The following is a 23564-nucleotide window of genomic DNA, read 5'->3' on the forward strand; positions in this document are numbered from 1 at the left end:
TATTACAGTTGTAGTGCATTTTCTATAGATCTTTTAGTTCAGTCAAAGAAGCAAATTATCAATCTCACACCCTGGGACAGAACTTTATTGCTTTTACTCGTTGCATGCTGCTAAACAGCTCAGCACTGCTGGTCTGACCAACTGCTTGTGCGTCACTGCAGCCCTCAGATGTCTGGGATGCCAGGGAAAACGTGCAAAGGTGTGAGACCCATTCAGTCTGTCACATCCACACTGTGGAGAGAGGCTTGGGATCCACTTCCAACAGAGCTGGAGAGTGGTTTTCTCCAGAGGAAAGTGAAGGTAATGAGATTTTGGGCCAGTTTTGACAGGGACCAGAAGCACCTTCTGACTTTCTGCCTGCAGCATATGTTAACTACATGTGAAATTGGACTTATTTTTTAAATAAGAGACATAATTGTCTTACTGCTGGTTTTCTTTGATGTGTTCATCATGGACTGGCCTCACCTGTGCAAGATGGGGGTCTGCTGCATCCGTGATCCTGAACACAGCAACAGTGTGATGGGGAAAAACGTATTGTGTGTTTATAGCAGGATTTGGGAACTGTTGCCAGTGGCTGTCACCAGCTGTGTCCTTCTGTGCTTTCCTTTATTTCACTCTTAGTGCCCATCACACTTGCCTGGAAGCTGCAGCATGGCTGTAACCCACTGAACATCCCCAAGTGCACACATTTACCTTGGGCTGGCTTGCAGCCCAGATCAGTGTGTACTTTTTCAAGAAAAGCAGTTTTGTGGTAGCTTTGTTTTCTGAGCGTGGAAAAATCCAGGAGGGTTGTAATTTAGTGAAAGGAGTTCACTGTCTCCTGGCTCACACCATGCTTGAGGGAGCTGGGGGATTCAGCCTGAGACAAGGAGGCGCAGGGGGTCCTTCTCACTCTCTGTAACTACTTGAAAGGTGATTGTAGCCAAGAGATCTCTTCACCCAAGTAGTAAATGAGAGGATGAGATGAAATGGCTTCAAGTTGTACCAGGGAGGCTTAGGTTGAGTATTAAGAAAAAATTCTTCACTGAAAGGATTGACTCCAGTCTGCCCAGGATAGTGGTGGAGTCACGATCCCTGCAAGTGTGAAAAAAAACCCCATGTAGATGTGACACTTGGGGACATGGTTTAGTGCTGGGATTGAGGGAGGAAGGCTGGGAAAGCCCTGCCCAGGTAACAGCAAATATGTGCAAAGATAGTCCCAGGTGCTGAAAACAAAACTTCTGGAGGGTGTAAAGGAAGAATTTCTTTGGTGTGTGCTTGCAGGGAGCACAGTGTAAGTGGGTTAGCCCACCCAGGTGTCACCGTGCATGTTGCCTGTAGCTGTGCTGGTGCTCACTAATGGAAACTCCAAAGCAGAAACAGAAGTGGAAGCAAATTAAATCGCTTTCCCTATCTTCATTAGCCCTAGATACTTTTCTGGGATTAACTTTTAACTGAAAATAAAACTCCAGCTCAGAGAAGAAATATTATTGCAGTAGCTGAAACAGTATTTGCAACAGAATAGCTTGATTAAATGGATACAGTAATAAGTTTTACTCTTAAATAAGCTGGTGATTGAATGAAAAAAAAATTCATACTGCCTTCACAAACCATCAAATGACATGGTTGGGAAAAAGAAGTCAAGAATAATAAACACAACTAATAGTAGCTGAATAGCCTTGTTTTTTCTGTAAAACAAGACTGATCCCATGTGGGACCCAATGCTTTTTGGAGGTTGTTTAGAGGGAAGGAAAAATTTATCAGCTACTTAATATCCCTGAGCAGCAAGAAACTCTCCAAACTAGATGGAACTGAATTCAGGATAGGAAATAAGCCTTGTCTTGCAGTTCTTGTTCATTTAGCAGGAGGGCACTGACCTGAGCATGAGCACATGTTCAACCTGTGTCTTCTCTCACCTTCTCAAGTCACGGTGCTTTTGAAGTTGTGAGCACAAAATATGAAGGGTGAAAAAAAAAAAACCAACTTGACAGTAAATGGGTTTGCTATCAGAGAAATGCCTCCCACCTGGAATTTTAATTGGGTTTTGGTTGGAGTGGGACCAAGAGGTCCAAAATGTTGCAGCTCAGCAAGAAAAGGACAGGAACATTAGTTGTCAGTGTGCCAGAGTCTTTGTTATTTTTCAGAGGAATAATGTTTAGAATCTTTGGGGAGCTGATCTACAAGGGCATTATCCCTTAAACTGAGGCAGGACCATGTTCTCTTAGATTTAAGATAAAGTCTTAGATTTAATCCAACAGGATCAGTGATGGGATTTTAAAAAGTTTGTTTTAAAACCAGTATTGCAGAGAATAAGGCTATTTACATTATAGGGAAATTACATTATGGACATAAGGACATCTGAGGGGAGCAGCTGAACGTGTTGATGCTGTTGGTGGGATATGGTTGATACCAATAGAGTGTGGGACAGTTGGAGCCTGAGGGTGCTCAAGAGGTCTGCTCCAAGGCTCCTGCAAGGCACCATCCGCTATGCTCTGCACTAAAGCAAACAGATTTGCACAAAAAGACAGTTGCCATTTCTCATTCTGCTGAACTCTGCCAGACAACAGATGAGCAGAAAAGGGTCATAATATCTTACAGCACTCCATGCATGTGAATGTGTTTCATTGAGGAGAAGAGCTGTGGGAGAGCTGGATGTTGCAGGCACAGCATGAGTTTTCAGGGTCAGGAGGGTTCAATCTGATTTCTTCAGCCAAGCCAGAATCACTTCAGGGAGAGTGGCTTGAGGGCTTTTCCCTGATAGTAACCTTTTTCCCCTGTTCAGGGGCTGAGGACAGTGTTTAATTCAGCCTGCAGTGGGGTGATGAGAGCAGGCACCAGTGACACCCCAGCTGCAGGGGCTCCCTGCAGCCCTGCACTCCTCACTGTCCTTCCTCTGACCTCCACCACCCCAGGCTGCCTCCAAGGGTTCCTTGAGATCAGCCCCATTTTCGGCATAGGGTGACACTCTGAGGTACCATTTACATTAGTGGAACTTTCTAAACATCAGCTTGTGCAGGTTTATTTTTTACTTTATAGGATAAATTTATTCATATAGAAAAGCATAAAGCCAATTTAATATTTGTGGGAGTTACAAACCTGAGTGTGGAAGTCTGTAACTGAAGTCCTATAAAATCTGGAAGGTAAAATGCTGGAGAGTATCCCTGACAGCAGTAATTAGAAAATCTGCCAGCTATTACAAAAGGTATCGACTACAGGAGCTCCTCAAGTGCAGAGCTGAGTGGGGCTGAATATGCAGACAGATGTGCCTAATTTTTCCCCTTAGGACCTCAGTCCTTTGAAAAGATCAAGGTAAATGCATGTGCTTCAGTAATGCTGTCTTATCTCTCAGGTGACACCTGCACAATGGCAGACTACAGCCGGCTCAAGAGCATCCTGCTGGACCTGCAGGCTCGCCGGCCGAGCCCGTCAAGCAGCTTGGCCAAGGACAGAGTAGCCCAGAAGCGCTTCCTAATTGAAGAGCTGTTTAAGCACTTGGATCTAAACAGTGACGGGCATCTCAGCAGCTCTGAACTTACTCAGGTGGGTTTATTGTTCAGTGAAAATGGAATTATGAAGTGGATTTTCATTCGAAGTGTGAATTGAATGTAATACAACAGCACTCGTGTGGGAATGGTCATTTGTACCTGTCCAGTCAGCAGCAGGTAAAGGAGGAAAATCTAACACAGTCAGTGAGTCTCTCTCTGCATCTCCCAGGAGTCAGTGTTGTCTCAAACGTTTGAAGCTCATCTCCAAACAAAAACCATGGCAGTTTTCCAGCCCCATCCATACTTCTCAAAATAGATACTAATCCTTGCTCTGCTAACTGACATCTGAAGTATTTCCGGTTAGCTGGCTTGGGGAGAATGAATTTAGATTTTTTAGGTGCATGTAAGTTAGGCAGAAATCTCTTAATTCTTCCTCCCTGCCTTCTGGACTGGGCATTAGCACAGAGTAATGTGACAGCAAAGTTGGAATGTTTTTCAACAGGTTTATTGTCCCAAAATCCCTGGGCAAATGCTGAAATGTTGATTAGCAGAACTTGATAGAAAAGGTGAGAGTTTGAAAAAACTGTGTCTTGGTTTGAAAGACAGGTGTCTGCCAAGGAAGGCAGGAGTCTCCCTTGAAATGGAAAAGAAAATGCAACCCCCTTCCCTCTGAATTATTATAATTTCGAAATTAAGGGGCTTTCAGGCAAAGATATGAGGAACAGGAATAACAGTTCTTTATTAATATATGTATGTATGTATATATATATATGTGTATAACAAGGCAAAAAAACAATAATAACTATGGCAGTAACAGCAAACACAAACCCAGTCCCAGCCTTCTCGGCTGTCAGGCTATTTCCCCTCGGGTGCAGTTCCGCTCGCAGCCGGCAGGGGCGCTGGCGGCTCCCGGTGAGCAGGGCAGGTGCGATGGTTCCCCCGCGGCTGCAGGGGGCGCTCCGGAGCGAGCTCGGGAAACCCGCGGCTCTGGTGCCCTGGGATCCCGGGAAGGGATGGAAGAAAGGCTTCACAAACCCCTGGGCAGCCGATCCCGGTGTCCGGCTGGACCCTCGGGAACAGCAGGCTGGAATGGCAGGGACGAGCGCAAATCCCGGGTGGCAGACTAGATGGATCGAACTCTGGAGCTGCAGCGGGAACCCTGGGGGGTCTTGACAGGCAGGATGTGCGGAGCCACAGAGTAGCGAGGGCTCGAACGCAGCAGCGGGGGCAGGGAAAGGTGGGTTTGGGAATCCCGGGGTTTCTCCGGTAGAAAGAAGGCAGCCGAAAGCCTGCAGTGCTGACGAGATGGCAGCAGCCTCTCTCTCAGTCTGAACACCGGAGCACCCACCGCCCACACACCCAGGTGAAAGAGAGTAGCTTGTTGGACCACACCCTCAGTGGCTAGCTCCTTTGTCCTCCACAAGTACCCAGCAATTTGTCGCCCTGGCAACACATATGGGAAAATTCCTCAAGAGGGGGAAAAAAAAAAACCAAACCAGAAGGGGAACTTCCAAAAAACCCCAACAAACTGTTATTTCTAATTGCAGGCATGCTATGCTGTTGGATTCATCTCATTGGTAAAGTGAACCAAACAGCCATCCCAGGCACTCGATCTGGGTACTCTGTGTCTTCAACTTGCTCTTTGCACATGCAGACCTGTGAAAACAGTCCTGTAAAATGTCTTTTCCATTTCATTATATCATCCAGGAAAAGAATTAGAAGCAAATGCCTTTTAAGAGCCTTTTGGAAGCCGGTCCTATCTGGGACCTATTCCAGTTTCCAAAGCCGTCCCATCACAAAATTATGGAATGGTTTGGGTGGGAAGGGACCTTAAAAAGCTCATCTCATTCCAACCCCTGCCGTAGGCAAGGACACCTTCCACTAGACCAGGTTGTTCAGAGTAAGTTCACCCTTGAGTGTCTCATCCGCACTCTCACTTCCCAGGGAACACAGAGCATGTTGCAGGCACGAGCCTGCTGCTCCCTGAGCTCACTCCTTTCCAGGACAGTTTGTGCTGCATTTTAGTCCTCAGGCTGTTGACAGGATGCTCGATACTTTCCACACAATGCAAAGTGTCAGTGTAAATTTCCTTATTATCTCGGGGCTATGAATATATCCAATATTACCTCTGAAGGCAATATTTTTTTCATAAAGACATGGTAGCTATAAGAAAACACCTTTATCTGAATTCAAAGCCAGCTTTTACATAGTGACATCTAAGTGTCTGTTCTACTCTTAAATTTTTTTGCCCTTTTTACATGAAACTTATTTCACTGTGATTTTAAAACTCTCATGGAAATAAAGGTTTGGCACCCTGGAAGCCATTGTCATTGCAAAGGAGCACAGACTCAGTTGTAAGGTCTGCCTCAGAGTTCCTCAGGGCTTTGTTTGCAGAGGTGCCTAGAGCCCAGGTCTCTCTCACAAGTGCAAACACAGACCTTGGCTACTCTTATTTTAATTCTTCTCACTGTTACCAAATCAGTAAATGTGCCTGAACATCTGGAGCCCACTACAGTTTGATGGACCAGAATAAGTTCAGCCTCAGACAGGAGCCCTCTCACCCAATCATTCTCCACACAATCTGACCACCAGCATGGCTGGTTTGACAGTGAGATCACCTCTCAAAAGACAAAATATTGGCTATTAATGCACAATTTAGATAAGCCATGAGTGCTTTCAATCCTGAGCTGAGTGGCTCTGGTCTTGGGCCCCTTGGTGGCAGCACGGCTGAGTCCCAGCTGGGCTGGGGACACATCTGTGGGGCTGCTCTGCACTCTCACAGCAGCAGGATTCACAGTTAATGTGTAGCCTGCCAGTTGTTTATTTTTCTCTTTAACAAGATGATTTTTATGTGCTCTTACAAGACCAGTTTATCCACCCAGGTTTCAAGAGACATTTTTTTAGGTAATGAGCAATTTTTAATTACCCAGGTTATAGTCTTAACAGAACTTTTCTTGCCTCATTAGGTAGATTTGTGATTGATTTGCATTAGCTCTCTATTTTGAAGCTCTCTGCAACTTTAAATTTCCTCCAAAGATGGGAATTTCATTGCCCATGGGCAGAGGAAGCTGAGCTGAACATGATGCAGTGACATCTTGTTCCCTCTGACTGCTGGATGAGCTGGTGCTGTGCCTTTGCTTTGTTTTATTTAAAAGAAAAATAGTCTCTCTAGCACTATAACCTTGTCTGCAAGCAAAAATTCAAGGCAGGTAACTTGCACTGCTGCAGTAAAAAGTAATTTTTAAGACCTGGAGGTGGATCTTTAGGAGGCTCATTGCAGAGGGATTCACCCCAAAGGAGAATCTCTCCAGAAAGAATGGTCCTTCATCGATGCAGCACCCATTTGTTTGTCCTCCACAACAGAATTGCTTTGAGCAAAAATATGGCAACAGATGGCCCATCCCCTACTATTTAGAGTCGTTTTGCCTCCTGTCTACTGGTAGACCCTATCCAGTATTCTCCCTCTGGACCCAACGGTGAAATTCCCATGTGGTTTTGCAACCATGGATATATAAGGCTGTTAACAATGGTGGTAATTGGAATGTTATTTCCATTTAAATATTTAATGTATTTTAAAGTCAGATTCATAAATCTCCTACATGTGTCACAGCTGAAGTGTTTTCCACTGGTTTTTTTTCCTGACGTTAAATCAAAAGGACTGGTAAAAACTTGTCAGTCTTATGAAAAGTTAATCAATTTTCAATACAAAGGGTAGACAGAGGGAAATTTCCATCTATAGAGGATTGATCTTGGAAGTTATGGTTGATCTCACTTTTATTGAGTATTTTTTACTTGCTAGGTGAAGGGTCATTTTTTTAGCATTATTACTTTAAATTGCTTCAATATAATGGGTCAAGACTAGAATAGTAAATAAAAGAGTCCTTGGCCTACAGGAAAAAGCTTTCCTGTCTGGAAGATGCAACACTGCAGCAATTTTCTTCATGTTCTATGATAAATTCAGAGAACCCAAATGAAGTGTTGAGAAAACAAAAGAAACAAACTGTCAGGGGCTGAAAAAGCACATTAGTGTTGAGTACACCGTCCACTGTTGCCTGTTCTAGTCCTAAAAGCAGGGAATACAATTTTGTCCTTACTTACAGAGGAGAAGGAGAAGCAGATTTTCCTTTTTCCATGTTGAATATTTATTTTTCCGTCCATTTTCAAAGTGAAAATGCATTTCTGTGCTACTGATGAAGGAAGGGGCTCTTCAGTCCATGGTCCATGACATGCTGCAGGAATACAAATATCTTGATAGAAAGCAAATATGTAATGATAGATACGATAATATATATCTGTATATGTCTATATATCTCTATATCTATAGATGGATAGATAGATAGATAGGTAGATATCTCCCAAAAAGGTCATGTCATGGAAAATCTGCCAGGGGAGCCACACCAGCAGTGTGTAGGATTACATTAAATGTATGGTTACCCGTTCTCTTTGCTATAGCTAATGAAGAAGGAGGACCTGGAAGATGATTTACTGGGTTGTACACTTGAAGACCTTCTCCAGTTTGATGATTACAACAACGACGGCCGCCTGACTCTGCAGGAGCTCTACACGGCCTTCCGTGAGTCCCTGCTTTGGTCTGTCCTGGGTGTTTGAAGCATGTGAATATCTGTGAGGGCACTGTTGTCTTCCCACACATGGTCAGCAAAGATGATCCCTTTTTTGTCTTTAATGCCATGAAAATACTTTGGAAGGCTTATTTCCAAAGGTGTCTGTGCTCCACAGGCTAAGCATGAAGCAGGAGGTTGGTACAGGTGTGTCAAGTTTATTGTTTTCTTCTGTGTTTTGTTGTGCTTCTTGTTGATGGCAAGGGAGAAATGGTGGCCTGGCCAGGTCTGTAGAGTATATGGTTTGCGTAAAGAAACAGGATGGAAACCTGTCCAAAGGTCCTGTGGTAATATGAGTTAGTTTGCTTTGGAGAAGGTGTTTTACTGAATATTTTGCTTGGGAATTATGTTTTCTGCATTTTGTTTCCATGTTAATAAGTATATTACAGTGTGCAATCGTGATACAAATCTCAGCATCCTATGCAAGGATCTGGGGATCACAGAGCTACTTAAACAGTGGGATATAATAAATACTTGTGTTATCCCATTTGTCTTCATAAATTTATGTTCTCGCTTTCAGTTAAGCATTTGTTGAAATCCTTCCCAGGACAAGGCCCACACTGTCTCCTTCATCTGGGTGATAGAAAGTTGTATTGATGCCTGTTCCTTTGTGATACTAAAGAAAAAGGGAAATGGGCAGGGTTATTCAGTAATCAGGATAGTGAGCTACAGAGAACGTGGGTGTGGTTAAGACATTAAAACTGAAGCAGGATTCAACCATTGACTCTGTTGAGTGCAGGGAAAGGGCCAATAACCAGCTGGTTACCTCTTAAGCAGGATTCATTTTAAAGATGGTAATGTCTGTTTTCTTGATTTACAGCTTTTCATTTACAGAAACCCAACTTTAGATAATAATCACAGAATGGTTTGGGTTAGAAGGGACCTTAAAGGTCATCTAGTTTGATCCCCCGGCCATGGACAGGGACACCTTCCACTAGACCAGGTTGCTTCAAGCCCCATCCAACCTGGCCTTGAACACTTCCAGGGATGGGGCAGCCACAGCTTCTCTGAGCACCCTGTGCTAGGGCCTCACACCCTCACAAGGAAGAATTTCTTCATAAAATATCCAATCTAACCTGCTCTCTGTCAGTTTGAAGCCATTCCCCCTTGTCCTGTCATACCATGCCCTTGTCAAAAGTCCCTCTTCAACTCTCCTGTAGGCCCCCTTTAAATACTGGAAGGCTATTTAAAGTGCTTTAAGATTAGCCCCAGTTGTCAGCTTGGACCTGTTTGAATCACACATGCATTTAATTCAACACAGCGCACTCAAACCAGCAGATATACAGTAAAACATAAAATCTCATACATTAAGAAGGCCTAAAGTGTAGTAAACCAGCTATAAAGGTTTGACATGCAGTTATTTGGGAGCATATTTGGATCAATGGGTTCTCAAAGTCACATCAACTTGAACCTAAATTCTAAAATTCCAAGAATTATTTATATGGGTTTTTGATTCAGTGAATTTTAAGCAGGCAATGAAAATAAGACAAGTACAAAATATTAGCCAATTAACAGCTATTATATTGATAAACCGCAAAACTATCATAACAAAACCCAAGGTGTAGCAATGACTGTTTGTCAAAGGGATTTTGTATCTGAACAGAATTTCTCACCATCTGTAGCTGAAAACCAGACTGACTTCTCCATTTTAAGTTCTCCCAGAATCTCCACTTTTATCAAGAGCAGATAATGGCTCACCAGCTTTTAATTTAAAAGCTAAGTTCATTGCTTTGAAATTTTGGGGAACCTGGAAGCAAATTTAGTGCCTGGTTGAAGTATATATTTTCCCTTTACTTTATTAAATGATGTAGGAAAAAATCTCAAAAATACATCAAACACTTAAGGGCACACTTTGGTTTATGAAAATTTTGTTTATAAGATGTTTGCTTTGTTATGAGTCAGAATTTGGATTGCAGCAGTAGTTTAAAGGTGCAGCAGTAGTTTAAAGGTACAGCATCCTGCACATTTCTCCTATTTTTTGCCCATTAGAGAGATCCTTTTATTGCTTCAAGTTCACCCAAGCCATGAATTGTGGCTGCCACAGGCTGGCAGCAAGATATGGGCACGGCTGCTCAGCAAGCTGAGTAACATAATTACCAGAATTCAGTGACGTGAGAAAGTCTCAATCTAATTTATCCTCTCAAAAACTCTGTCACATCTGTTTTGGTGCTCTGTGCTCTGATGGAGTGTCACAGTGTTGGAAAGGTTTGGAAATGACCTTGATAATGTGAAGAGCTTCCCAATTTGACATTCTTGTGCTGCGTTAGAAGTTGCATTTCATTTTAGAGAGTTTTGTGTCTTTGTTGTAACTCACAGAGCCACAAAATGGTCTCTTTCACTCCATGTGTATCTGTTGCTTTCCCTTAATCCATCCTCTCTCTCTAAGACCCTCAGGGACCCAAAGGGTATTTTTCTTCCCCATCACACTGGTCATCTGTAAATGAATGAAAAGTGCATGGATGATAGAAATCCAATGTCTTACATTTTCTGAAATGTGGTTTTATCAGTACAAGCACTACATCTAATAGGTGCTATTTTCAATCATAACTTCTAACCATGCTAATCATTTTCATACACATTTTAATGCACAGTTTTGGATTATGGACAGAAACAGTGGCCTTCCTTCTAAACCTATGATCTTTCTTCTGATTTTCTGAAAGTTCTTTTGTTCCTTAATCCCAAGAATAGAACTGTTAAGATGATTCTTGCATCTATGAGGATGACTAGAAATGTCTGTTAACACAGGATTAAAGTTTCAGCTTTTCAAATTGCCTTAATCATACACAAGTAATGCATGAAACAGATGAAACACTCTCCTGGCAGCTCTGGTAAGAACCACTTGTAGGTGTCTTCTAATTCCTCATTAATAAATTTTTATTAGATAAGGAGTCTCAGGACCATAATTAAAAAAATAATTTTTGCTGTGATGATCTTGAGATTTTTCACATGCCAGAAATAGAGTACTAGAAAGATTATTTGTCTGTTGTCTTTTCTGTAAGTTGTCACAAAGATTCAATAAATGACTAATGAATGAAAGGCTTAGTTATCATAAGAGCTAAAGCAGTGCATGCATCTAATTAATCAGCACAGAGATAGTCTGGTGAGTTGGCAAGCACATCACCCAGCTGAGTCATACCTTTAAGAATGCTCAGATGGGTGGTTTCTGGATATAACTTCTGGAACTGTATCTGACTGGAAGTCATTAGAATTAGGCATGTCACTTCTGGCATTCCTGTTGTCTTCCCTAATGGGAAAGTGGCAGGTTGGCAATGAAAGCCCAGCTTAAGAAAAAAAAAATCCATGTAATCTTCTAGATCTGTATCATCATCAATAAGGACAGGTCAGTTTGTAATACAGATAAATCAGGGAGAGGGAAAAGATGCATTCCATCAAAATGCCTTTATCCTGTCAACATTGTTTAGCTAATAACGAGTCATTAAACCAACAATAAAATCCCCTTAAATTCTAGCTCATGGCCCATTAAAGTACTGTCCTGATGTCGTATCTGGACCAAAACAACCTACAAAGGAAGTTTGAAAGAAAAATACTGAATTGTTATTTTTCAGTGCAGTCATTATGTGCCATGGTCTATTGCATGTAAGTTACATGTAGACAGAAAATTGCTGTTTCTCTAAGATGAGAGACATGTCATCTATGGGTATATTGCTATCTAAAGAACACAAGTGGTTTTTAGTAGGGACATTTTTCATGCAGGAATGAATGCGGCAGCTGCAGGATTAATGTGCTCTTAACTCCGATTAAGGAGTACATGATGATGTTTTTGTTTCCTCCTTGATTCTGTTTTAGGTCAGATCTTCCTTTTTTTAACATGTCCTTAATATTAACCAAAAAAAGCACAAGGAAGAAATATGAAAATGAGACATATACACTTTCAGCAGGAGGTCAGGGAAATGCTGGATAGCAGCCAGGGAGGGTGGATGGTGCCAGCCCTGGGGCTCTCCCAGCACCGCCACCAGGGACTGGGAGACCAGAGTGAATTTGAATGAACTGGGTGAAAAAATGAATTGAGGGTCTGGGCTGAGCACAGGTGTCAGGTAAATCACTGCCAGTGCAGAGAAGTAGTGTTGGACTGGCTCCAGATTTACTGCAGTGATCCTAAAATCTCCAGGAGCTGTATTCCCCACAGACGTGTGGTGTGGAGGAGGGAGAAATCCATTCCTGCTCCTCCACCATCCTCCAGAGGCTCATTAGAAGTGTGTAGTATAAGACGGATTTATTTTTGAGTTGTGCATGTTTCTGATTCACTAGAAACTACTTTAGGGCAGAGCTTTTAATTGTCCCAAAATTGTGGGGATTGGTGCTGACCAGGAAAAAGCAAAGCTCTATGTTGAGAAACAGGGAATGAAACATAAAAAGGGGCTTGCAGGGTCAAGTGGGAGAGGAATATGTTGAGTGAAGGAGAAGCTTTCAGCAGTGTGTCTGTTCTTGGTAGATATACCAGCATATCCAACTCTATGATCTCATAATAAACAAAGTGATAATGGTAAATAAATACTGTTTGAGGAAAACAAATACCCCTATTTGCTGTCTATGTGTGTGTGTATATATATGCATTCCACATACAAGTGGCAAGCCAGCTGTTCCAGCAGTAATTGCACCTGTAAAATCCAAGTGTTCATTCACAAATTCATGAAGCTGTTCTTGATGGCACAGCACCTAGGGTCAGGTATTTGTTGCTGTTTCCTTCCAACTGGATTGGTCAAGCCCAGATAATTATATTGGACAAGTATATTGTGAGGTAAAATGTTTTGCTTGCAGTGTTTCCTTAAGCAATGTTGTAGCAACAGTTACCTACAGAATCAAATCATAGTCCTGACGTATTGACAGTTCGTGCCCCATGCTCTGCCTCTCCCACTGTAATCTCCCTGGGTTGTGATTTTTCTTTCATGTTGCTGCAGATATTGGTACAAACTTGGAAATAATTCATGAGCTTACCAGCATTGATTGCTTCTCCTGTGAGCGATGTGATATCCAAACTTCAAACACGGCTGAGCAAGCAGGGGAGCGACGGCCTCTGCTTTTGGTTTGAGGCAGTGTTAGAGGAGCTACTCAGGAAAGAAATGAGGTTTCCTTTAGTTGGCCAAAGCAGTCCATTCTTGATTGCCTTGGGGAATAGTGTGCAGATGTGCTACTGAGGATGAAGGCAACTTATTGGGCATTTAGTAGTAGTAGTAATAATATTGTTGTTATTATTTTTACTGTTATTATTAATAGTATATTAATACTAATTTAGTCATGCAATCTTACAGCAGAAACAAAACAAAAAGATTAAAAAATCAAGGAAAAAAGCAGAAATTGAAAACTATTCAGCTTGATTCCTGCAGGAAGTGCCAAGTGGCTGAACAGGGATGACAGAAGAACCCAACAAGCACCTAAGTCACTGCAACAGCATTTTGTCACTAGCATTCCCACAGCTGAGCCATGGGCCCATGCTGGGTTTTTAGGCATTTTGAGCATGGAGCTGGTGTGTGTGTTGGAGGCAGACACAGCAGCTCAGCACAGGAGAGAGTGCCCAAAGGCTCATGAGTGGGCAAGACTGAGCTCCGGGCACACACTCGAGGATGGAGGTGCCTTTGATCAGCTCCTGAGATCTCCCTACTCCATATGTTTTGACTTTAGATCATTTTCAGAAGCACCTAACTCCTTGCCTCACTCATAAATGCAGTGTCAGATGCCTGGCTTGAGCACTAGGAATGATCCTGCTGCACCTGGAAATGTAATTTTTGTCTGGTAGGATGCCTCAGCTGGGGATATCACAGTGAGTTCATCTGTACTGCATTTTAGTGGGCAGCTATTTCTTGAATGTGGAAAATTTTCTTGCTTGGGGTTTCTTTTTTTTCCTCCCTTGCTATCAAAGAAACACACTGCAAAGAAAAAAATTGATTTCTTTTTCTGTCTGAGCTCTTCTAAAGCTCTTCTCATTGTGAGAACCTTTTGCACTTCAAGTCTAAAATATATCTCAGGGCTCCACCAAAGTGCCCTGCATTGTTTGCAGTTCCACAAAACAGCCGTCAGAATCAGGTTGGTTGTGTAGTCTCAATTTTTTTGCTGTATTTTGAACAAAGCAAAAGGTATCATCTCAGAAGAAGAAAAAAAATCAGAATTAATTTGTAGGAAGAAAGACAAGTTTAATCTAAGCAAAAAGGCTTCAAAAGCTAAAATGTGGTTCCAGAGAAAAAGTTAAAAGTGCTCAGATCAGGAATAATTATGTTGTATGTGGATGCATGCTTGCCAGTGGAGAGAGGGACATGGTTTTGTCTTGGGCTAAAAAGAGAAATGTTTCCATGTTCAGGCCAGACATTAATTCATTTAACCAGGGCTGCTGCTCAGCTTTGTAGCCTACCCACTTTATATATTTGGCATTATAGCTTCAATTAAGAGAGTCTCCTCAAATAAAATTTTAGCAGAATTAATGGTAAACAAAAATGTGATTAGAATGATTGTGGTTTCATGTCAAGAGTAGAGGCCAGATTTTTTTCATGGAAAGCCAGGAGGGTGCCTGACATTGGTTTGGCTGTTCCCATGTCAGAACCCACACACACAAGTGTCAACTGCCAAACTCCAGTATTTTTTCAAATAGGGAAGCACAGAATGGTTTGGGTTGGGAGGGACCTTAACCTCATCTTGTCCTAACCCCGTGCCACAGGGACATTTTCCAGTAGAAAAGGTTGCTCCAAGCCCCATTCAACTTTGAGCATTTCCAGGGATGGGGCATCCACAGCTTCTCTGGGCAACCTGTGTGTACTAGTTTGAAAACAAACCAGTGGGAGGCACCAAGTCAGAATAACAGCTTAATAGGGAAATTTTTAAAAAAGGCAGAAAACACTGGGTTAAACTGACAGAGTCAGGATACAACCTGACACCCTGTTAGTCAGGGTAGTGGTAGCAGTCTGATAAAATGGTGGCTGCAGTCCTCCTGAAGTGATGGATGTGGTTCTATTGAAGTGGTGATCCTGTAGAAGGGGCTGCTCTTCCTCGGAAGGTCCAGTGGTGGCTGTGTAACTCCTGTCCCCTGGGAACCCAGTGGAAAGGGTGTCTGTGGTGTTGGGAATCTCAGATTATACCCAGGATGGAATGCTTGGTTCCTCCCCCTGGGTGGAGCATCTTACAATGGGATGATGAGTCATGAGGCCAGGCGTTGATGGGCTCATTAACAGAAAATAGTCTGGGGGGGAGGGGGCAAGGAAACACTGCCCCACCTGGTTTCAACAGCTCATGAGGATGGTGATAGAATACACTGCAACCCAGGACACTGTGCCAGGGCCTCACCATGCTCACAGGGAAGAATTTCTTCCTAATATCTAATCTAAACCCAGGATCTTTCAGTTTAAAGCTGTTCCCCGTTGTTCATATCTCTCATTTCCAAAGGTACCATCTATAAAATGTCAACAGGTTTAATATGCAAGAACTGAGTAAGAGAAAGTGATTTAATTACAAGTTGTTATTGGAAATCTATTGTCTACAAATTGCAAAGAAAACTCACTAGAAGACAATGTACTGTTGATCTTAAAATGTTTTTCAGGGTGCATTGATTTGTTAATCTTGGTTTTAAATGCAAGAAATTGCCATGTGGAATAGTGCTTCAGAAGTGATGTAGTACAAACCATGTCGAATGTCTACACACACTGTTGCAGGACGAGAATATTTAAATATTTATAAGTATTTATGACTGACTCACTGGCGCATAAACCAGGCAAATACCATTTCTCAAAAAATTATTTGATCTGCACCAGCAATGTTCACTGAAGCAATTTCACATGCACAAATAATAGTATTTTGGGTTACTTGCAAACACAAAATTATGTCAGTGAAGAGCAAATAGAAATATTGGTGAAATCATAGAATGGCTGACAGTCCTAGAGACACATTGAGTCACCATCAACCATTTAACAAACGTGTAGATGTGGCACCTGAGGACATGGTTCAGAGGTGGCCTTGGAAGTGCTGGAGTAACAGCTGGGCTTCATGATTTTTGGGGGCTTTTCCAACCTAAGTGATTCTATGATTCTCTGTGCGCCTTCATGTCATATAGCTAGGGTCTAAAAAGTATAATTTTCATTTTCTATGAGCTGGGAATGAAGAATTGCAGGAGTTCCTATGGCTTCCGTATGGTGTTGCAAAACCAGAGGCCATTTCTGAATGAAAATTGGACCCAAACTTTGTGTTGGTTTTTTGGTTTTTTTTTTTTACTTTTTAGTCTTATTCTGTCTTTCTGAGGAATTGTTGAAGCAAATGTAATATTTTCATGAAGCAAAAATGTCTTTTTCTTAAAAATGGGCAAAATTACACTTAAATGCCTAAGACTTTACATGAAGTCGTGATATGGTAGCATCCTGAGCAAGCTTTCCTAGATCTTGTTTTATTACATACAGTCCAGAACATTTTAGCTGCAGTTTTCCTCTTCTTTCTTATTTTTCCTCCCTGTATTTCCAAGTGGGTAATTGCTAGAGTTTTATTTTCTTTTCAAAATCTGCCTTCATCTGAGGAGAGCTGCTGTGGATGGTCTCTTTGCCTTTTCAGGCATCTCATGGATGCTTTGAATTGCTTCTCCATTTAAGTGTTCTTCATCTTTTCTTCCACTGGTTGAGCAGATTCATAGCTTTTAAGGCCAAAAAGTTTCTATGATCTATCAAAAATAAAAAATTACGTAACACAGCCTCAGTCCCACCAGAGTTAGTGCAGAGGGTAAAACTTCCTTTATTACCCTTCCCCTCCCATATTACCTTTCCTCACCATCCAGGCAGGGATCATGCTGCTGTTCTGTGATTTGTCACTTACTGACCCTTTTCCCAGGATTAGTGACCTCATCTGTTTTAGTTTTTGTAGTTCTGCCCTGCTTTCCTTGTTCCTGGTCGTGTGGTGACTGTTTTATATATAATTGCATACATGGTTATATTAAAATGCTACATTATGCTCAGATGCAGGTTACTGGCTAACCCCAAAAGCTCAGCACAACAGTCCTGCCTCCCACTCCATCACTCTCAGGTGTCCAAAATGTCAGCTGGAATTTCTGTGTTCATTCCAGATCTCAGTGGAGATGTTGAACAGATTTGGGCTTTGGATGGCTCTAGGAACAGCCCTGTTTGAATGGATCCCTCTGAGAAATGGTTTTAGAGATCTGTCCATCAGCCAGTTCTTAGTTCACTTAGGACAGACTTTATTGGCACTGTACAGCACTACAGAACTGCAGTGCTAATTTTGTATTTAAAATGCCAGAGCAGCCATCAGAAAATTATCGAGTACAGTACATATCCCCAGTGTAGTGATACAATTTATGGAGAGCCACAGCTGAGATATTTTTATTTCATGTTCTTCACAGGAGAAAGTCTCCTTGACAAATCCAGGATGCCCAGATAGAAACTTTAAAAAAAAATAGCAGTAGAAAATTGAATAAGCTGAACTCAAAGGTTGGTTCTGCTTTAATACTTCCAAAAAGAATAAAAAAGGGTGCTAGCCTTTAGAAAAAAGTAAAAAGCTTCAGAGATGCTTCAGTGGCATCAGGATTTGAGGTGAAACTCAGCTGTTGTTAATATCTGTCTTTAGCACCACCATAAAAAACTCATTCTCAAGATTCTTGATGATCAAAACTTCAGAAAGAATATCAAGAGCCATCGATAGACTTAAATAAGGGGGAGCTCAGCCCTGCTGTGCCTCCCAAGCACTGTTCCTGTTGTCAGCTTTTCCATCTGCAATATATAAAATTCAGCTGCAGAATTTTTGTTTCTCTTTTTGCAAACAAGTACAGGCACTACTGAACTCATGCTTTATGCCACAATTAGATTCCTGTAGCTTTCATCACAGTCCAGACACTGATATTCCAGCAGTATTATTAGAAACTTGCTGCTTAGAGAAGTAATTTGTGACCATGATTTAATAGAAGAAAAAAAAAAAAAAGAAATATGCTAAGTATATGTCTCTTTATAATTTGTCATTCTGTTCATCATACAAACCTGAATAATGTACTAGTAAGGATCACAGGTCCTGTCCTGGACACTGAAGCACTTGGAACAGTGTCCTACTCTGTGGCCAGCTGAAGCCCAGCATTGATTAGTAGCACCATATATCAGAGCCCCAAAAACTGCTGAGGCGGGGGGAGTGCAGAGGGTGATGGAACAGGGAGTGGGAATGATGATGATTACACAGCAAAGCCCCAAAAAAGAGTGGGGTGAAAAGAGAATGAAAATATCCTCACCCTGGGATTTCATAGGGTATATATGCATCTTTTAAATATGAAATTAAATGAAAGAATTGAGAGCTTGAAAGACCAGAGTAACATTTCAAATACCCTTTCACACTGTATTTTGACATGAACTGTGTTTCACAGGGTTCTCCCACATCCTGATTTCCTGTAGTGTCAGGGCAGGGCTCTGGACTGATGGAATGGCTGTTGGAAATGCTTTCAGGTACAGACTGATTTTGAAGTTTTTCCTGAAAGACGCTGCCCAGACAGACTCTTCCTGTGGTTTTGTTCTCCTGTCTGGCTCTGACCTGGTTCTCTATGTCATTCATGCTTCACTGTAAACATGGAGAAAATTCAGATTTCTCCGGTGTTTGGGGCTACCACAAGTAGAGTCATCCATCACACCCCTTTGCTGAAGCTCTGCATGCAGCCAGGGTGCTGTCCTGCTGTCCACAATGTACGAGCAAAAAAAAACCCAAGTTAGTTTGACCCTGATCTGTGAAAACCCAAGAGCTGTCACTGGTCCGGACGCTGTACGGCCAAGGTCAGGCACTGTTTGTTTTTCACAGAATCATAGAATCATTAAGGTTGGAAAATGCCTCCAAGATCATCAGATCCAACCTTTACAGCAATACGTGCATATATTTAATACATATATATGCATATGTTAATATAACGTCTCACAGATATTATTTGATAGCTCTTACAGTTAGACTCGTAAAAATTTTGCTTCACAAATGTCTCCCTTTTACATTCTGCTCACTCCCAAAAGGCTGTTGATCTAAGGAACCCATTGCTGCTGTGGGGAGAAGACATCATTTCTCCAGGAAAATTCAGGAGATGTGCATGGAGCCCTTAGCAAGCTGATGAGAGGAAATGCGTCTTGCTACTGCTGGTCTGTGTGGAATGTTGTTGTTGGTATTTAACCTGTCCATTAGCACATCCTGTAACAAAATTAGGAGCTAGAGGAAAAGCATTTGTTAATGTTTGTGTGGTGAAACAGAATGAGATGCTGTGTCACCTGCTACTCAGCATCTTCCCAAGAACGTGGTGGTTTACACACCTGGGAAAGGGTTCCTCTAGAGGATGACTATTGTGGGTATAAGTTCACGTATAAACTTAAAATTTCCTGCAGTTTACAACAGTGGACTTAAAAAAATAACCATTGTCCAGGACCTAATTTGCAGGACAGGAATCTCATTTCTTTATTATTCTTAGAATGCTGATGTGTTTTTCTTTAGTCTGCTAGTTCTGCAGCAAGACGCTTTGGTTTCCTGTTGAGGACACCTTGGCTGGGGTGGGAGGCATGGACCTCCCATCCTCCTGCAGCAGGGAAATCCAGATTCATCTACAAACTAAACCAGCTGGAACCAAAATTCCTTTTTCTGTCCTAAATACCCAAACAAGAACTTGTCAGTCCTGACATCTGTAGCTGATATGCAGGCATCACTAGATAGGGTTTACACTCCTGTAGGACCTGGGGGCAAAGTTCTGAAAGAACAAGTGATAGCATCTGGTTGCATTTGGTCATTATGGATAGTGGAGGCAGTTGCCTTCAGTCTCTTCTCTTCAGAGGACTGCAGTTCATTGTAGCAACAACAACAAAAAAAAAAACCTGTGCCAGATTCTCCCACAGTAAACAGCATAAAAGTCTGCCCAGTCTATCCTTAATTCCTGTAACATTGACAGCCACCAAATTCATCTCCAGCCTTTGGAACAGTCCATATGGTAATTTACAGGCTTAAGAAGGTATAAAATGGACATATGTTTTGGCTGTTTTAGCACATCTCCACTTACTCTAATTCTAATTATTATTGGGTTTTTCACCATTAATGTATATTCAGTGCAGTATTAAGCACAAAGAATACAAGTGTGTCTCCTAGGTAGACTGGCTTGGAGTCTGCTCAGAGGCGTAATGTGTCTTCTGGCAGGTCTAGAGAGTTGTGTGGCTTTTAATGCAATTTGCTAAGCAATCATCTGCTAAAATATGAGATGTATATGAGGCTAAATTTGTTACAGAATTGCTATTATCCTCCTTATTTTGTTTTAAGATGTATTTTTATGAACCCATTCAGTCCAAGATGCGCTCATGGAAAGACTCCAATATGTTAATCGGTATTTATTGAGTACCTCAGTGTAATGGGATGAACAGGCACTGTGGATTGTAATTAATACATTGACATGCAGTGACTGTAGGTGAATGGAAGATGAAAGCAGTTTAGAATGGACAGAGTGTGCATTCATCTTGCAGTGCTACATGGACACCCACCGAGTCAAAGAGCTCTCAAAAAGAATGGAAATGCATTTTCTTTGCCAAGCGGGAGTTTTTTGGCAATTGCAAAACATACTGACACGGCAGAAATACAGTGTGGGCGCTGGGGGTGCTGCTAATGCATGAACTCCTCTGGAGAGCAGCACATCCCTCCGGCATTATCCATGAAGGAGAGGGATGCTTAGGACATAAAAGAACAAACTTGGCTGCTGCCATCCAGGTGAGCACAGCTGGTGTCTCCTCCTTCTCCCCCCTTCCACCTTTCCCTTATCCTGCACCCTCTCTGACTTGAATTCGGTGAAAACAAGTGCATTGAGGGAGGGCTTTGGCTCAGAAAATATGGTTTTTTCCTTTCTCAATCATGGTGAGCATAACCCACTTACTGCTGTGATGCATTAGCACAGGTGGCCTCTGAACACAATGCATTAAACAAATTATATGAGCTGCGAATAATGCGGTTTGTATTCCAGCACATAAACAGGGCTTCAGCAAACACATAAACCAATGGCAAAAATCTACTTTTCAGATTTCACTTTTCAAGCCCTGTAGTGACGCACTAATACAATTATGTCAAAAGTCTGTTGAGCAGATAGAAGTAATGAACTGTTGGATTCCTGCTCTGTGAGAGCTCTTTAACAGCGGACGTTGAGGAATGAAAGATTTCCCCTGCACCAGGCATCATGTGTCCAAGAGCTTTACAAGTAGCAAAAAAGAGAGTGGCAGGTTAGCTTCATTCTTCTGGCTCTTGGGAGGGGATCAGCAGCTCTGAGGCATCACTGATAAGCACTCCTTTTGTTAAACATTAGGCAAGGGAAGACTTGGCAGGTGTAATTTCCTTTAAGGAGAAAGCAGGAGGGAAGGGAAAAGGAAGGCTGCGAGACTTTGTACCACACTGTACTGAGCCATCACCTTCATCCTCCTGTGCAGTCACTCTGAGGGGCAGATCTTCCATCAGGTTCTGCAAGCACCCCGTGAAACAAAAAGTGCTTTAGTAAGTGTTAGTGATCCACTAATTTACTATAATGAAAGAAACTTTGAAGAAATCAACAGGGCCAGTGGCAAAGCAATTTCATTACATGTCTCATGTCAGCCCACTGGATAATTTACTCTGAGGAATAGATACAAGTTGCTCATAGAATAGGTTGAAATATCTTATGAAGCAGTTATACGACTTGTGGGGATGTTTGACTTCCTATGGTTATTATTGCTTTTGTTATTAGATTTTGTGGACGATGCCCCATAGGAATTGGATTGTGAGGCCCAGCTAATTTAAAATTCCAGCATCAAAAGCTGTCAGATAAAGTCCATTTTAAGTTGCTTGAAATAACAGATTTATTTCAGTGCAGTGGAGGTGACTGGTGCTGAGCTCTGGAAGTAGCCCATGAAATGCTGCAGTTGTTGTAACACCTGTATGGAGACAGTGGAAGTGCTGTCTGAGCCTTACTCTTTCTCTTTTTATTTTCTTGTGAAAAATTACCTAATAAAGTGTCAGAGTAACCAAGATGATTTTGCTGTGCTGAAATTTTACCTAATTGGTCTCCTGGGTGGTTCTGCTGTTGGAGCCTGGGTGAGCCCCAGGTTGCGCAGGGACTGTGCAGCTGATGTGCCCAGTCTCCAGCAAACCCAGCAGTGTCTGACTTTGAAGTGTGTTACTTCTTGTAAATCCGTTACGTATCAGGTTTGTGTTTTAAATACAAATTCTGCACACTCTGAGAGTCTTTGCCTATTCCAGTGGTAAGCTGGAATAACAGCTTGCCCAGAGTAGCCGTGGATGTCCAATCCCTGAAGTGTTCAAGGCCAGGTTGGATGGGGCTTGGAGCAACCTGGTCTGGTGGAAATTGTCCCTGCCTGTAACTTCAATCATTTTTTAAGAGCTCATTTACTTGTAAGTGGAATTGTTCCTGGGTCACAATTCACCTACCTATAAATATTTGCAGTCTCTTTTGACCCATTTCTTCTGCCCACTCCATAAAATCAACAAAACATCAATCACCAGTGCAGTCTGCCTTAAAAATAAATAAATAAACCAGTAACAGCCCTGCAGGAAAAACAGCCCAAGGAGGAACAGAAGCTGCTAATTTACATTTTTTTTACTCTCTTCCTACCCTCAGCAGGTTAATACAGTGCAGGAGCTGGGATTCCACATGGCATTCCATCCCATCTTGCAGCCTGCTGGTTCCATCTTGCAGCCTGCTGGTTTCCTGTGCCTGCTCACTGCCGTCCAGGGCCACAGAAGGTGACTGCCCGTGGCCACCAGCATCTCCACCCCCATCTTTACATGCCTGGCTTCCTCTTCTCAATTAGACTATTTTTTTCCATACCTGCCTCTTTCTACTCTGATGGAAATAAAGGGAAAGGTTTTCAGATTAAGGCACAAGAGGAACATGAACAATTCCTATTTTGGCAAATTATGGTATTTCTAAGCCTTGTCCTTGTGTAACTCATGAAAAGGTTGACTATAGGTGTCCAAGAGATATTTTCTTTGTTGCTCAGAAATTGTTCTGGATCAACAGCAGATGGGTCCCAGACGTCAGGGGCTATAACATCTCTCTTCAATTCACAGACACTGAAAAGCTGGAAGAGTCAAGGGTAACTTTTGTCTCTTATCTCACAGATCTCTTTCTAACTAGAGTAAGAAAGAAACCATTTTTTCACCATTTTAAATCCTTCTAAACCTACCTATTGCAGGACTTGCCATGTCCTCCTCCTCTGGTCGTGGGCTGTCTCTGATGTCCCTGTGGTGTCCAGTGCAGAAGGAAATACATTGGCACTGCATATGAAAAGGTTACACGTTTGCTCATTCCTGTGCTACAAACTTCTTAGACATGTCCACATCACACTTAGATGTGGAAATAATGGTGGGATTTTGTCCAATTGAATTGGGTGTTGCAAGCTCTGCTGGTTTCTAAGGAGGGATTCCGATGGGAGATATCCCTGCTCCAGTGGATGGACAGCATCTCCCTTCTGTGTCAATACTTCAGGAGTTTCTTTTCTCAGAATTAGCTGGG

The 23564-nt window shown here is 42.2% G+C and overlaps 1 protein-coding gene across 6 annotated transcripts in view; it reads left to right on the forward strand.

Moving 5' to 3' along the window:
- Nucleotides 1–23564, forward strand: part of FSTL4 (follistatin like 4) — a 226010-nt gene that overhangs the window by 116728 nt on the left and 85718 nt on the right. For all 6 annotated transcript variants that reach the window (XM_042014623.1, XM_042014627.1, XM_042014629.1 and 3 more), the window contains 2 exons: nt 3329–3519; nt 7917–8037. In XM_042014623.1, the coding sequence (XP_041870557.1) occupies nt 3329–3519; nt 7917–8037 (312 nt within the window). The remainder of the gene's footprint in view (nt 1–3328; nt 3520–7916; nt 8038–23564) is intronic.

This window comes from Corvus kubaryi, unplaced genomic scaffold (genome assembly GCF_017639235.1).
Source record: "Corvus kubaryi isolate FWS band 111438036 unplaced genomic scaffold, C.kubaryi_AGA036_p1.0 split2-37374, whole genome shotgun sequence".
Lineage (NCBI taxonomy): Eukaryota > Metazoa > Chordata > Aves > Passeriformes > Corvidae > Corvus > Corvus kubaryi.